General features: G+C 39.6%; 1 protein-coding gene across 8 annotated transcripts; it reads right to left on the reverse strand.

The window, feature by feature from the left end:
* Zpbp2 (zona pellucida binding protein 2) lies at positions 1-10,780 on the reverse strand. 8 transcript variants are annotated; one of them, XM_042673686.1, is made up of 8 exons: positions 10,618-10,780; positions 10,396-10,461; positions 8,644-8,769; positions 6,787-6,948; positions 5,961-6,179; positions 4,099-4,181; positions 2,221-2,401; positions 1-1,160 (listed from the first exon to the last, which is right to left on the reverse strand). In XM_042673686.1, the coding sequence occupies exons 3-8, from the start codon at positions 8,720-8,722 to the stop codon at positions 1,066-1,068; spliced, it is 819 nt and encodes a 272-aa protein (XP_042529620.1). In that variant the 5' UTR covers positions 8,723-8,769; positions 10,396-10,461; positions 10,618-10,780; the 3' UTR covers positions 1-1,065. The 8 variants fall into 8 exon arrangements, with proteins under 8 accessions (XP_042529620.1, XP_042529618.1, XP_042529617.1 ...); XM_042673684.1 differs by having other exon boundaries at positions 5,961-6,035; positions 10,577-10,780; XM_042673683.1 differs by having other exon boundaries at positions 10,577-10,780.
* Positions 10,781-15,910: the final 5,130 nt, after the last annotated feature.

A 15,910-nucleotide genomic window follows, 5' to 3' on the forward strand; every position in this document is an offset into this window, starting at 1 on the left:
CAAATGTTCATAGCAGCTTTATTCATAGTTGCCCAAGATGGGAAGCAACCAAGATTTCTGTAATGGGTGAATGGATAAATACACTATGATATAATAAGCTACTAAAGTCATGGAAAGACATACAGAAACCTGAAAGGTATATTTGCTAAGTGAAAGAAGCCACTCTGCAAAGTCTATACACTTCATAATTCCAACTATGACATTTTGAAAAAGGCAAAACTATCAAGACAGTGGAAACCAGGGACTCAGGGGCTCGGAGGGAGGGATGAGTATGTGAGATAGAATTTTTGGGTGGTGGGTCTATTCTGTATGAAACTGTAATGGCGGACATGTCATTATGCATTTGCCAATACCTAAAACACAAAGAATAAAACTTTAATGTAGACCTGAGACTGTAGTTAATAATAAGTATCAGTATTGGTTCATTAATTGGGAAAAGTATGCCACAATGAATGTAGTATGTTCATACTAGGGGAAAACTAGGGAGGGATGAGGGTATAGGACAACTGCATACAACTCTATGTATTATCTGCTTGATTACTCTGTAAATCTAAGCCTATACTAAAAAACATAATTCTATTATTTAAAAATAAAAGCACAGGAACTAGATATTTTGGAGTCTAATTACAAAGGTAATATACATAACTTTACATAAGAGTGATTTCAAACAAGTTAACATACGGAAAATATAAACTTTTTATTATAGTATGCTTTGCTACTCTTCGTGACCTTAATATAGTCTTAGGTACAAAACAAGATTCAGTTTGTGTACAATAAAACATATTTCATCAAAAATCATCCACCAATACTTAAAACTTTCCTTTGTACACTGGAGATATTGGGTCAAATGCCTTCTTAGCATTTAACTCTTGTCATGTTAATGAGTTTTGAGAAGTTTCTAAAAATGTTTGCCTTCCAATGTTTTGGTCTTATTGGTTCTATTTTATGGAGTTATCTGTGATGCTGCTCTAGGATGTGACTGAATCATCTTATGTCCCCTACCTCTACAAGCAGGTAGCAATGCTTTCACCTCTAGTCTTCACACTGCTGAGTTTCGTCTGTTGTTTATGGGCAAGATTTAGCTCCATAGGAATGGACAGAAATGCAAATCTGACACGTTACATCAACATCGGGACTAAAAGTCCCAGGGCTACAAACCACTGCAAAGGAAAACACATAGAACACATTATTATAATTTAAAAGTACTCATATCAATAATATAAATGTCTTCAATATCATACCATTTCTATACTTTTACCTATACCTGTTAAGCCAACTAAGTTGTAGAAGATTATATATGAATTTCAAGCTTTATAATTTGATGATCTTTAAAGGAAGAAATAAGAATGGGGGTGTGGCTCAGTGGTAGAACATCTGCCTAGTAAGCGTGAAGCCCTGAGTTCAAACCCTAAAATCTCCATACATACATACCTACATATATACATTAGAATCTTTTTTTTACTTTAATATAAGCCTGTTGCCATCTCTTCTATAGTGGCACATATTTCCAGTTTTCTAGTACTTATTTCCTCATTTTGAGACATTTTTTTTTTTTTGCCAGTCCTGAGGCTTGGGAACTATCTCTGAGCTTCTTTTGCTCAAGGCTAGCACTCTACCACTTGGGCCACAGCACCACTTCTGTTTTTTTCTGTGTATGTGACACTGAGGAATCAAACCCAGGGCATGTTAGCCAAGTACTCTACTACTAAGCCACATTCGCAGCCCCTCATTTAGATGTCTTACAGGTAAGACCATTCTGTTTTCCTTCATAGTATAGAAGCAAGAATGTTTTATAAGAATGCAAGCCGGATGCTGGTGGCTCACGCCTGTAATCCTAGCTACTCAGGAGGCTGAGATCTGAGGATCACTGTTCAAAGCCAGCCCGGGCAGGAAAGTCTGTGATGTGAGACTCTTATCTCCAGTAAACCACTTGAAAACCGGAAATGGCACTGTGGCTCAAGTGGTAGAGAGCTTGCTTTGAGCTGAAGAGTGCAGGGACAGCACTCAAGCCCAGAGTTCAAGCCCCACGACCGAGAAAAAAACAAACAAAAAACCCTTAAAAAAAAGAGTGTACTTTACTAAGACTATATATACAATAAGATAATATTTAAGCTTAGAATTTTTTTACATCTCTTTAGCCAAATGTATTTTGTAGAATAGATCAGTGAAAAAATTATCCTAAGTGATTATATACTCTAGATTTTTATATTTGATAATTACCACAACAGCTAGCACAGTTGCTATGTAGGCCTTCATTTTTTCCAAAGCCTGGTCGACAGCTATCCATACGTACAACCTGAAAACTATGGTCCACAAAATGCATAGCAGGTACACTTCTATTGATGTGATGGGATAAAATGTTTGCTTGGCTCCGAAAAAATTCTTCTATCCGATCTCTTGCCTAAGATTTAAATACCAGAGAAAAGTATGATTACTAAACTATCAACCAAATTCTACCTCCTTTGTCAAAGGCAATGAAATATAGTGAAAATTTGCCATGCTTTATACATCATAAATTCTCTAGAAGTTGTGTGTTAAAACAAAAAATTAGGCTAAAACTAGTCTAGCCTTGAACTTATCAACTACTCTCAATTCATATATAAAATGGTTAAGGAAAAAACAAATTAAAAACTTGTTTGAATTACTCATGTCTATTCCATATTGTATATAACTGGAGTTATCTAGTTAACTAGAATTAAATATTACTAGTCTTTGCACAAGTGGAGTTTGAAGTCAGGGCTTCATGATTGTTAGACACATACTCTACCACTTAGGCCATACTCCCAGCCCTTTTGTTTTCTTTCTTCTTCTTTTTTTTTAGGTCTGGGGTTTGAGCCCAGGGCTTTGGGCTTGTTAGACAAGTACTCTATCACTTTGAGTCACACCTCTAGCATTTTATTTTGTTTTGGAGATGGGGTCTCACTACTTTTATTCAGAATTTGTGATCTTTTTGCCTCAGCCTTTTAAGAGCTGGGATGACAGGCATGTATCACAATACCTGGCCTGTTATTTCTACTTCTATATAGTCTTCAAGAAAAAGAGCCAAATAAAATGGAAGCCTTTTCTCTAATCAGCATTGAAAACTAAATCATGCATGAATTTTGCTCTACCTTCAGAGATTTAATAATAGTATCAACTTAGTACTTTGCATAGCCATGTACAACATGGTATGTCTTTAAAGGTATAGATTATAAAGTTATGGGCTCAGGAACAAGACCAGAAGTGTGAAAGGATTTTTCAAGACTATTTACTTAGCCAGTGAAGAGGGCAGAGGAGAGAGCAGCTGTTATTATTAGTATAGATATAATTTTGAAGAACTATTGATTTAACCTAGGATGAAATGGTTGTGAGGTTGTTCTTCAGGCTGCTGTTTAATCATCACTTGGGACACAAAGACCAGGGTTCCGTCATTCTGTTATAAATAGAATACATATTAATCTGGGGAGCTCTGTATAATATTGCAGTTGTACTACTAAAAAAATAATACATTTTAAGACAGCCAGTAATCTCCCATGCAATATCTAACCAGGCCCAACCCTGCTTAGCTTGTGAGATTAGATGAGAATTGAATGCATTCAGAGTGGTATGGCTATGGACTAAAATAACCAGTAATTTCACAATATATATATATATATATATATATATGTATATAAACAATACATATGTATATATCTATATATGTATACTTAAGGAATATATATATATATATATATATATAATTTATATATTTAACTTAAACTGGGTGCCAATGGCTCACACCTGTAATACTAGCTATTCAGGAGGCTGAGATGTAAGGATTGTTGTTTGAAGTCAGCCTGGGCAGAAAAGTCCATGAGGCTCTATCTCCAACTAAACAGCAAATTAACCAGCAAAATGCTGGCTTGGAGGTGTGGCTCAAATAGATTACCAACTATGAGTAAAGAAGCTGAGCCAGAGAGAATTGAAATTTATTCTTAAGAAATGCTTTTTATTTGTTGACAAACAATCACAACAGAGAGACAGGTTGTGAAAAAAGAAAATTTTAATTATTGAAATAAAATATTTACAAAAATTTATGAAATGTTTTATTGTATTTGGCACTTACAATGAAATTCTCACCTGGAGGATATTATGATTAGTGATATCTTCACAGTCAACAGATACATTGCATGCAGTTTTCCACCCTGGCGCAAAAGGATTAACTGGAGGTTGAAAATACAATAGGTTCAAAAAGAATTTTAAAAAGTCCCAAACATTCCAATAAAGCTTTATTCAGTATGCATCCATATATACATTTAATCCAACTATGAATCCTAATAGTAAATTTAGGTACACAATCTGAATAATTTATACATTGTGAATGTACTCCATCTGGGGGTTAATGGAAGTAATTACAAGACTTTAAATGGAAGCAAACTGGGTTTGGTTATTCCTGTCTGTAAATTCTTATATACACCATTTAAAATTCTACAAGAAGTTGTAAGTGGAATATTAGCTGCATAGTTAAAGGCTATAATCATAAATAACACTGACTTCTAAATAAGTAACAATATGTATTTGAAGGCAAACAATTAATATTATTTGTGGTGCTGCTGGAGATTAGAATCCAAGGCTTCATACGTGCTAGGCAGGTACTTTGCCACTGAAGGCACACTTCCAGCCCTTTTATGCACTGGTTATTTTTTAAGTAGGGCTTTGATTTATGAGCACACCAGCCACTGTGCCAGTCCTGTTATCCCTCCATAGCTGGGATAACAGGCTCATTCCATTATACCCAGCCATTGGCTGAGATGGAGTCTTCCAAACTTCTTTTTGCCTAGGCTGGCTTCAAACAATGATTTCCCCAATCTCTGCCTCCTAAAGAGCTAGGATTGTAAGATTAAGCCATATTCTTGGCTCTGAGTTGATTTCTGAGACAAGAATCAGAGCCTCAGGCTGGGAAGGTGGCTCTGTGGTACAGCGCTTGCCTTGCATGCATGAGGCCCTGGGTTCAATTCCTCAGCACCACATAAGCAAAAAGAAAAAAGCCGGAAGTGGCGCTGTGACTCAAGTGGTAGAGCGCTAGCCTTGAGCTGAAGAGCTGAGGGACAGCGCCCAGGCCCAGAGTTCAGGCCCCATGACCGGACCCCCCGCCAAAAAAAAAAAAAAAGAATCAGAGCCTCTCTGATCTCAAGCCTTTCTTCCTCCATCTAACCTCATGACCCATATCAACACTAGGTTCCCCTTCACTCCTAATGCTCCAGGTTAGATGAACCAAGTCACATTTCCCTAACAAGGCCTGAATTTTCCTTCCTCTACATTCTTACCCTCACCCCCCCCCCCCCCCCCGGCCATACTGGGCTTAGTATGTTAATTTTTATTTATTTTTGTGCCAGTACTGGGCTTGAATTTAGGGCCTTGGCACTGTCTCTGAGCTTTGTCTGTTCAAGACTGGTGTTCTACCACTTGAGACACAGATCCACATTCAGCTTTTTGGTGATTGATTCAAGACTTTCTTGCTTATGCAGGCTTTGAACTATTATTCTCAAATATCCTGAGAAGCCAGGATTACAGGCTTGAGCCAGTGGTGCCCAGCAGTATATTAGTTTTTAAAACCACAACCAGGGAATAATATTGCTTAAAAAATGTTTACAACATATTTTTTTTTTGGTCGGTCGTGGGGCTTGAACTCTGGGCCTGGGCGCTGTCCCTCAGCTCTTCAGCTCAAGGCGAGCGCTCTACCACTTGAGCTACAGTGCCACTTCTGTTTTTGTGGTGGTTTATTGGAAATAGGAGTCTCACGGTCTCTACTGCCCGGGCTGGCTTTGAACCGCGATCCTCAGATCTCAGCCTCCTGAGTAGCTAGGATTACAGGTATGAGCCACCAGCGCCCGGCTTACAACATATTATTTATAAGATATCTCATGTTCATATGATAATTTTGTAAGCTATCAGGGTTGAGGCCTAAACTCATAAAAATAATGTTAATTTTTTTGTTTTACCTTGAAAGGCTATAAATAGCTCATTTATGAGGCCACGGTCTGGAACTTTAACAAGATGGCATTTATATGATGGTTCTATGACATGGCATGACAAATCAGAGATTAAATTATCCAAGATTTTCTTTAGGACTCTAAAAAGCAGGTCATTAAATCTTCCTATACAAGACTTTGTGGTGAAACGCAAAGCCATCTGATATGAATAATCAGGTTCCCTATAGGCTTTGAAAAAAGATGAAAATAAAAACAAATGTGACTAGAATTAATTTCCTCTACCAAACAATTAAAAAACCCAAACCATGTAATATTAAATCTCATTAATCTTGCAAATCAGCATGAACTTATTTAATAAATGGTTTATCAAATTGTATTCATAAAATGTATTTTCAAAACTTAAAGAATAATGTTATTTTCATTTGAAATATTATTTACTTAGAGGAGGAAAATGATTCTACAGATTGGTTATACAGATAAGTTAACAGTATCAAGAATAAACTACGAATGTTTTGGCGGGAGCTCTTAATTCGCAGAAAGTGTTACTACTGTCAGCTCACACAAATGAAAGAATCATTAATTTGATTTTGTAACAGTTTTAAATTACCTGTCAGAATTGCGATAGTTTGTGTTTATATACATAGGCAGTGGGAAGTGGAAACTTGAAAAAAGGATATTCAAGATGCATTTATCTTGATGTTAAGTGTTTGCCTAGACAAAAACTTATGTCATAGTAATTACCTATAATAGACCCATTTTTTACTAAAGGAAGAAACCTTATACTTAACTCTGACTGAGGCTAAACGTGTAAATTAAGATATTCCTGTATTCTTACCAAAGATCATAAAATCATATCGCTTCTTTATAATAGTTTCTTCTTGAGTTTCTGCTTTGATAGTCTTATAAGAAAGAGTACATGTGTAAAGTCCAGACAAAGCTTCTAGAAAATCTTTCACCATCAGCTGTCCTGTGTTTGTTACACTTATTCGATTATTTCCTAAATGGAAGTAGTAAATTACATGGTTTAACAAATAATAATTCAAGCATTACTCAGTAAACTTGGGGTTACAAATAAATACCAATTTTGAAAAAAATACGTTCTCAGGAATCAAACAAAATATTCATTCTATCATCTTACTCTATGAAAAATTACGAGAGGGGCTGGGAAGATGGCTCAGTGGTAGAGTGCTTGCCTTGCATGCCTGAGGCCCTGGGTTCGATTCCTTAACACCACATAAGCAAAAAGAAAAAAGCGGGAAGTGGCGCTGTGGCTCAAGTGGTAGAGCACTAGCCTTGAACTGAAGAGCTGAGGGACAGCGCCCAGGCCCAGAGTTCAAGCCCCACGACCAAAGCAAAAAAAACCCCCCAAAAACAGAAAAATTATGAGATAAGCTTTTGAAATTTATATACATTAGTTTTCTTTCAGTCATTTCTTGCCTCTTAGTTTTAAGTTGTTTATGACAATAAGGTCAGTAAACAATATTTCTTCACAGAAATCAATAATGCTCATAACCCAAGGCAGTCTTCTGATACCACGAAAAATTCTATATTAAATATTTCATATTATTGGATAAATTTTTAAGTTTTTTTTTTTTTTTTTGGGTCCGGTTGTGGGGCCTGAACTCTGGGCTTGGGCCCTGTCCCTCAGCTCTTCAGCTCAAAGCTAGCGCTTTACCACTTGAGCCACAGTGCCACTTTCGGCTTTTTTCTTTTTGCTTATGTGGTGCTGAGGAATCGAACCCAAGGCCTCATGCATGCAAGGCAAGCACTCTACCACTGAGCCACCATCCCAGCCCAAATGTTTAAGTTTTATAAAAATTTCTGAGCTGGGCACAGTGCTTCATGTCTGTTATTCTAGCTATGACAAGAGGCCTAAAATAGCAGTATCTTGATCAAGGTGCAGGCCTGGTCAAAAAGTGAGACCCTATTTCAGAATAATCAGTGCAAAAAAAGGGGGGTGCTGGAGATGTGGCAAACGTGAGGCCTTGAGTTCAAATCTCAATACTTCTCTTCACAAAAGTCTAAAATAATACAGCTCTGGGAAGTAGGATACAAACATGCCTGCTTTAGGACTAGGTGTGTAGCTCTTCACTATTGAAATTAAATCACATAAAAACCATTGCTCCAATGTTTGCTTAAGTAGTGCACAAGGCACAAACTAAGATATAAAATTTAAGTGTGGAATAATAAAAATCATAGTTAAAAATTTAATTTCTCCTTTCAAAAATGACTTTTTGTAAAACTGTTCATACTATCTTTTTAAAAGAACATATTAAAATAATTTTCTGGCTGGGCGCCGGTGGCTCATGCCTGTAATCCTAGGTACTCAGGAGACTGAAATCTGAGGATCATGGCTCAAAGCCAACCCGTTATCTCCAATTAACCACCAGAAAACTGAAGTGGCAGAGTGCTCTCCTTGAGCTGAAGAGCTGAGGGACAGTGCCCAGGCCCAGAGTTCAAGCCCCACAACTGACAACAAAACAAAACAAAAAACAAACAAAATAAATTTCTGAATATGGTGTTACATGACAGCACTTGAAAGGCAGAGGCAGGATTTCAAGTTCCAGGTGGAGTTCTAAGTTACTCTGGGCTACAGTATCAAGATCCTGCCTCAAAACACACACACACACACACACACACACACACACACACACACACAAAACCCAAAGAAAAAGAATGTCAAGTAATTTACCTGTTAATGCTTTTTCATTAGGCCCAATCCATAAGTAGGTGGGGTCCACTGTTTCTTTACTAGCACGACCAAAATCCATACAGATGAGGAATGGGCTATTCTGACGTAATTTTACATATATTTTCACTATGGTAAAATAATGTGTAACTAAGTTACATAGAAAAATCAAGAAATACACTGTATTATTTTGTCCCAAGAGTACTAGTTTTGGATTTCATTAAAGAATTATGACATTTGGACATTTTGCTAGCCCTCATTTAGAATGACTAGCAAAGTCTCCTTCTCATTACTCTCATTTATAGTCTTTTCACATAGTGTAGTTAAAATGTACATGACACACTTAGTAGACTCATGTACAGATTTGGAACGCATCATATATTTTGAAGAGATACTGGAATCAAAGACTATAGAAAGATTTATGCTTATGAAAAGATTTCTGATTACTATTTTAAATATAATCATTATCCCTAAGGGATTCTAGGGGATAATTCTCGACCTGGCTTCCAACACTGTACATTCCCTTTGTTGGCAACAGTAATTAAGCCTATGTGGAATTTGCTAGGAAAGTGTTCTGCAGGGCTAGGAATGTGGTTTAGTGGTAGAGCTTGCTTAGGCATGCATGAAGCCCTGGGTTTGATTCCCCAGTACCACATAAACAGAAAAAGCTGGAAGTGGTAATGTGGCTTCGAGAGGTAGAGTGCTAGCCTTGAACACAGAGAGGCTCAGGGACAGAGTCCAGGTCCTGAGTTCAAGGCCCAGGCCCACCCAAAAAAAAAAAAAGTGTTCTACTATTAATTATTGGGATTCAGATTTGGTGGAAACAGTCATAGTATGTTTGGAACTGGTGTAGTTCCACAAGATAATTTTAAAGCCTCCTGAGTGCCAGGCTGTGAATACATAAAGATACTATTCACCAACTTGTTGGTATAGTAATGGCACTGAAAAGGGAGATAAGATTCAAATATAAAGAGGTTCCAAACATAACGAATATCAGGAAGTAGCTCAGAGTCACTTAAAAGTAGCCAGGTGATTTACTTTGCTAGAGGAGTATGGGAAAGTTGTAATATAGTGAATAACATTTGAGCTCAACCTCAGCAGGTGTGTAGCTCTAGTTAGTAGATTCTGCAAATACAGGGAGAGATAAGAGCCTTTCTAACAGACAGGAAATCACTCCTTGAGTGGATACCAAACCGTTTGGTGGCTCAGCCCTATAATCCTACTCAGAAACCTGAGATATGAGGAGGGTGGTTTGAAGCCAGCCTGAGCCTCTTCCCTTCTAAGTAACCAGTAAAACATCCAGAAGTGGCGCTGTGGCTCAAAGTGGTAGAGTGCTAGCCTTGAGTGCTCAGGCCCTGAGTTCACACTGCAGTAACCAGTGGGGCCTGGAAATAATCCCGGGACCAGGGGCAAAAAAAAAAAAAAAGTTGCAAAACAGCACCACTACTGGAAATGAGGGGGACATCAGGGCAAGAGGTTTACGTTGAATCTGGGCTCCCTAAATTGTGTAGCTCTAGGCAACGTGACATTAGCTAAGGCTAGTGTCTCTGTTAAAGAGTCCTGCAACCTTCCCCAAGTGCAGAGTAGAGCAGATGCCCAGGACAGAGTATAGATGCTCAGAAGAGATAACTGGGGCAGAGTAGATGCCCAGGGCAGAGTAGATGACCAGGAGAGAGTAGATGGCCAGGGCAGGCCTGCTCGGATCCCAGCACCCCACCCCCAGCTAGGCCTTGTGGGGTGAAGAGGTCTCATTACCTGGGTGTCCTAACGTGCCATAAACAAAGCCTTTCTTACTGAGCAAAGAAGAACGTTGCGGTCCGACTGCAGAGGAAAGAAACCATGGACATTTTGGTTAGAAGAGGAGGCGGGACGGAGCGGACCCGAAAGAAGGCCGCAGGACAGGGAGCCTGGGGCGGGCCGAGGGGACCAGCCCCACCTCTTACGAGGGACCAGAGCGCCGCGATGAGTAGGACCCACGTTCGCATCACGGCTCAGGGGCTAAGGGCGTGGGATGCGTCGACGGCTGGGCTCCTTCCTATCTCGGCCCTAGCCCAACGCCTCCCCATCGCTCCTCCACAGAGCGGAGCAAACCGCCAAGGGTGCACTCCCCTACCCGTTCTTCCGTGGCTACCGCTGAGGCGGGCTCGCCACAGAGCGCGTGCGCGCGTGCTCCCGCTCCGCGTGCAGGAGGGGTGGGGCGAACGCGCGGGAGGAGAGCTCCGCCCCTTTGGCGCATGCGCGCCTGTTTCAGGCACCCTGGGAGCTTCGTGCCCGGTGCCACTTTTCCCGCGCTTGTCGAGGCGGGCCTCCGTGAGCTGCACTGAAGAGAAGAGTAATGGAACCTAATGTTTCCCCATTGTGAGTCTCCAGAAGGACGATGATGACTTTGGGTGGCTAGAGGATGCATCACCTAAAGATTCGAGGAAGGGAAAAGCCAGTGAGAATTTTGCCTGGGAATTCTTTATGTGTTTCTTGTCTTGAACTCTGAAACTGTGCCCAACCGATTGCAAACTCATATTCAGTGTTGACCCAAGTGCATACTTCTATCTACAAAACCAAGACCCCAAAGAGCCCACCTCGTCCTCCAACCGCACACAAGAGAACACTGGATATTTTCCAGCTTGGAATATGCGGTGATGGTAGAGACATCTCTCCCTTTGTCTCCATGTAAATTTATTTGCTTTAGAAAATGAGCCTAACTGAAAGACCAGAAGACCTCAACATCTGCTTTTTCCCCTGGGGTGCATGCTGAGTGCATCTGGAGGTCTGCAAGAGATCATGTCTTGTCTTTCCTGGTTGCTTCTTCAGGCTACTAATTTGGTAGCCTGACAGTTCTTTTTTTGTGTGTATCAGTTGTGGGACTTGAACTCTGGGCCTGGGCGCTGCCCCTCAGCTCTTCAGCTCAAGGCTAGCACTCTATCACCTGAGCCACAGCGCAACTTCGATTTATGGAGTGGTTTATTGGAGGTAAGAGTCTCATGGACTTTCCTGCCCAGGCTGGCTTTGAACCGTGATCCTCAGATCTCAGCCTCCTGAGGAGCTAGGATTACAGGCGTGAGCCACTGGCACCCAGCTGAAAGTTCTTATGTATTGTCAATTTCTTAGCACTGGGACATCAACCTCAGTAGTGGTTTTGAGTAGGCTGCTAGGTAGAGAGCCCTAAGTTCAGATAGGGTGCAGAATGGTTATTTTGGGTGACATCAGGAGTTTTCAGTTTTATTTCCTTTGAGCCGAGTCAGTATTTAGAATATCTCAGATGGTCCAGGAGCAACCTTTGTCAGTAATTTCAGTTTTAGTCATTGTTAATTTTACTTGTATAGCATAAGCATGAAATGTGATTCAATGAGTCAGATCCACCCAATGTCAGTTATTATGTCTAGATTCATGGTTTAGTTTCAACTGCTGCTTTCTTGGGGTGATGATAACTAATGAAGGCAAACTGAGACATTCCTTACATTTTTTGAAGTTTGTCTTTCCAGTTTTAATAAAAGTTCTCTATACATCTACAGTGTTATTATTTCCTAGCTATTGTAAAGTAATTGATCCTTTTGAATCTTAACCACGAGTGAGTAGATTATTTGAAAGTACCCATTTACTCTTTTAAAATAAACTTTGAATTGTAGAAGTCTTAGACTCATAGGAAAAAATGCAAAAATAGTATGGAATTCTCTCATACCTCAAACTCCCAATCATTTTCTCCATTGTTAGCATCTTACATTAATATATTAACATTTTACACTAGTACTATTATTATTTTTTTCTTTGTCAGTCATGAGAATTGACCTTGGGGCCTGGGTGCTGTCTGTCAGCTATTCTGTTCAAGGTTAGTGCTCTACCACTTTGAGCCACAGCGCCACTTGCGGTTTTCTAGTAGTTAATTGGAGATAAGAGTCTCCCAGGACTTTCCTGCCTGGGCTGGCTTTGAACTGTGATCCTCAGATCTCAGCCTCCTGAGTAACTAGGATTATAGGTGTGAGCCACTGGTGCCCAGCTTTATATTAGTATTATATTTCTCATAATTAACCAATTTTGATATATTATCATTCACTAACATGCATACTTTTTCAGGTTTCTTTAGATTTTGCCTTATTTTATCTGCACTAAGATCCCCTCTAGAATCCCACTTACATTCAGTTGTTGTATTTGTTTAGATTTCTGTTGGGTGTGACAATTTCTCAGATTTTTCTTATTTTTGATGATCTTGACCTAGCCTTAAGTATTTTGTAGAAAGCTTCTCTATAGGAATTTGTCTGATATCTTTCTCATTGAATAGAATTTTGTTGTTGTTCCTGATGATGTATTGGAGTTTAACTTAGGCCTTGTGCTTCTTAGACTGGTGCTTTACAACTGAACCTTGTCTCCTCCAGTGCCTTTTTGGGTCTAGCTAGATAGGGTCTCTATTTTTGCCCAAGATTACACCTGGACTGCAGTCCTCTCATTTGTGCTTCCCCAGTGGCTGGGATGACAAGTGTGCAACATTACAATCACTACCACTGAGATAAACTTTTTTTTAGTTTAGCTGGGTCTTGGAACATTGATCTTTCCAGTCTTAGACTCCCATGTAGCTGTGATGTCAGGCACATGCCACTGAACCCAGCTTATTTATTTATTTATTTATTTATTTTATTATTTTTTGCCAGTCCTGGGGCTTGAACTCAGGGCCTGGGTGCTGTCCCTGAGGTTCTTTTGTTCACAGTTAGTGTTCTACCACTTGAGCCACAGTGCCACTTCTGGCTTTTTCAGAGTAGTTGATTAGAGGTAAGAGTCTCACAGACTTCTCTGCCCAGGTTGGCTTTGAATTGCCATCCTCAGATCTCAGCCTCCTGAGTAGCTAGGATTACAGGCATGAGCCACCAGTGCCTGGTGAACCCAGCTTTTTAATGCTTGAGAAGCAATCTCTTGAATGTTATGGCTGGTCTAGCTTTGAACTGAGATCCTCCTGATCTCAGCTTCCTGAATAGGTGTGAGTTATCTATGCTTAGCTGATGGGTTTTAAGAAGAATGTCTCAGAGATAGAATGACATTCTCATTACACCATATCAAGGGCACATACACTGTAAAACATGCTTTATCACCATTGATGTTAACTATGATCACCTGGCACAAATGTCAGGTTTGTCTACTATAGTTACTTCCTCTCCTCTTTTGTACTATATTCCTTGGAAAGATACCATACCATAGTTATATAATTATGTACAACCTATACTTAAAGAGTGGGGATTTATATTGCATCTCTTTGCGGGTGAAGTAGATACAAAAATTATTTTACCTATATATACTCTTTTTTTGGTCATGGGGCTTGAACTCAGGGCCTGGGCATTGTCCCTGAGCTTCATGTGCTCAAGGCTAGTGGTCTACCACTTTGAACCATACAGTTCCACTTCTAGTTTTCTGGTGGTTAATTGGATAAGAGTCTCATGGTCTTTCCTGCCAGAACTGGCTTCGAACCAGGATCCTCAGATCTCAGCCTCTTGAGTAGGTAGGATTACAGGCATGAGACACTGGTGCCTGGTTTATCTATCTACTTTTTAGATACCTCTCTGTATAGTCAGAAATACTGAGTATTAGACTAAGCACAGGAAGTACCACATTCCATTGTTATATATAAAAACATTGTAATGAAAGATAAAGTTTCTTTGAAACTTTTTGTGTGTGTGCCTATGTCAGGACTGGAGCTGGAACTCAGGGTGGTCAAGGATAGCACTCTAACACTTGAACCACAGCTCTACTTCCAGCTTTTTGGTGGCTAATTGGAGAGAAGAGTCTCACGGACTTTTCTGTCCAGACTAGCTTTAAACTGCAATCCTCAGATCTCAGCTTCCTGAGTGTCTAGGAGTACAGGCATGAACCACCAGTGTCCAGCTTCTTTATAACTTTCTTTTTATAACCAATTAACTATTCATCCTCACTATCCATGTGAAAGCTTACAGTTCCTCTTCTACTGCTTTTGATGTGCTATTTTTGCTTTTAGAAACTAACAAACAACAAATTTCCCCTTTCAGTACTAAAATTAAACCCAGTTTTTAAAGTATTTCTCTGAAACATTATCCTAGGAACTCTAACTCACGTAGCTATAGAAATGTTACTGTGATGTTGTGATCTTAAAGCAAAGTCAGTGCAAGATAGTCACTTTATATGTTTGTGTATACAAGTGTATTATTTATGCATATATTTGCATATATTGCATCATTACATATATAATGTGAGATGTCATATATAATGACACACATATATGTCATATATGTATATATAACCCAGCCACTTATACCAAAGTGCTATTTAAAAATCTAAATTCATAAAATTACAATGTGTGTTCTTTTGCTATTATGAGTTTCTTCAACCCTCATACCTTAGGTCTCAAATATATTTCTATTCACTAATGATACAGTGTTGTAAACAAAGATGCCAGTGGAACCATTTATGTATTGTCTTCTTAACATATTGGAAGGACTCAACAGAATAATGTCTCTTAATTCCTCAGGGTGAATTCTGCTTTTTAAAAACTGTAGTCATGGGGCTGGGAAGGTGGCTCAGTGGTAGAGCGCTTGCCTTGCATGCCTGAGGCCCTGGGTTTGATTCCTCAGCACCACATAAGCAAAAAGAAAAAAGCTGGAAGTGGCGCTGTGGCTCAAGTGGTAGAGCGCTAGCCTTGAGCTGAAGAGCTGAGGGACAGCGCCCAGGCCCAGAGTTCAGGCCCTACTACCGGACCAAAAAAAAAAAACAAACAAACAACAAAAACAAACACAAAAAAACTGTAGTCATGTGTCCTTTCCCCTCCCTACCGTCAAATAAAGTAGGAAGGACGTTGGAGGGGGGATGTTGACTGGCTCAACTCGGTGGACTAATATCTTTGTCTTGATTTCAACTATCCATTGTCTTTATTTACTCTCCCAGTACTTCCTACAAGTATTTTGGAAGGTGTCCTATTTAAAAGAAAGCAGAGTGGTTAAAAAAAAAAAAAAAAAGAAGCACATCGAATTGTACTTTGTGAGTCGTGGCAAACCAATCAACCCAAAAGAGAGTGGCTCCCCAAAACTGCACAATCGGATTGATTTAAAAGTTCCCCCATAAATACTTTTGCACCAACTACTTTTTCTTCCTTGAAAAACTCGAACCAAGAACTTGATGCCTGTGAAGATCCGAAGAAGGAAAAGGAAACTCACCCACATGAGCAACACTTCACACACACACACACACACACACACACACACACGCAGGCACGCACAGTTCCAGGCTTTCCAAATTCGAGACCACTCGCTTTAAACTTGAG

Source organism: Dipodomys spectabilis, unplaced genomic scaffold (genome assembly GCF_019054845.1).
Source record: "Dipodomys spectabilis isolate Male_0828 unplaced genomic scaffold, ASM1905484v1 ptg000018l, whole genome shotgun sequence".
In the NCBI taxonomy this organism is placed as follows: Eukaryota; Metazoa; Chordata; class Mammalia; order Rodentia; family Heteromyidae; genus Dipodomys; species Dipodomys spectabilis.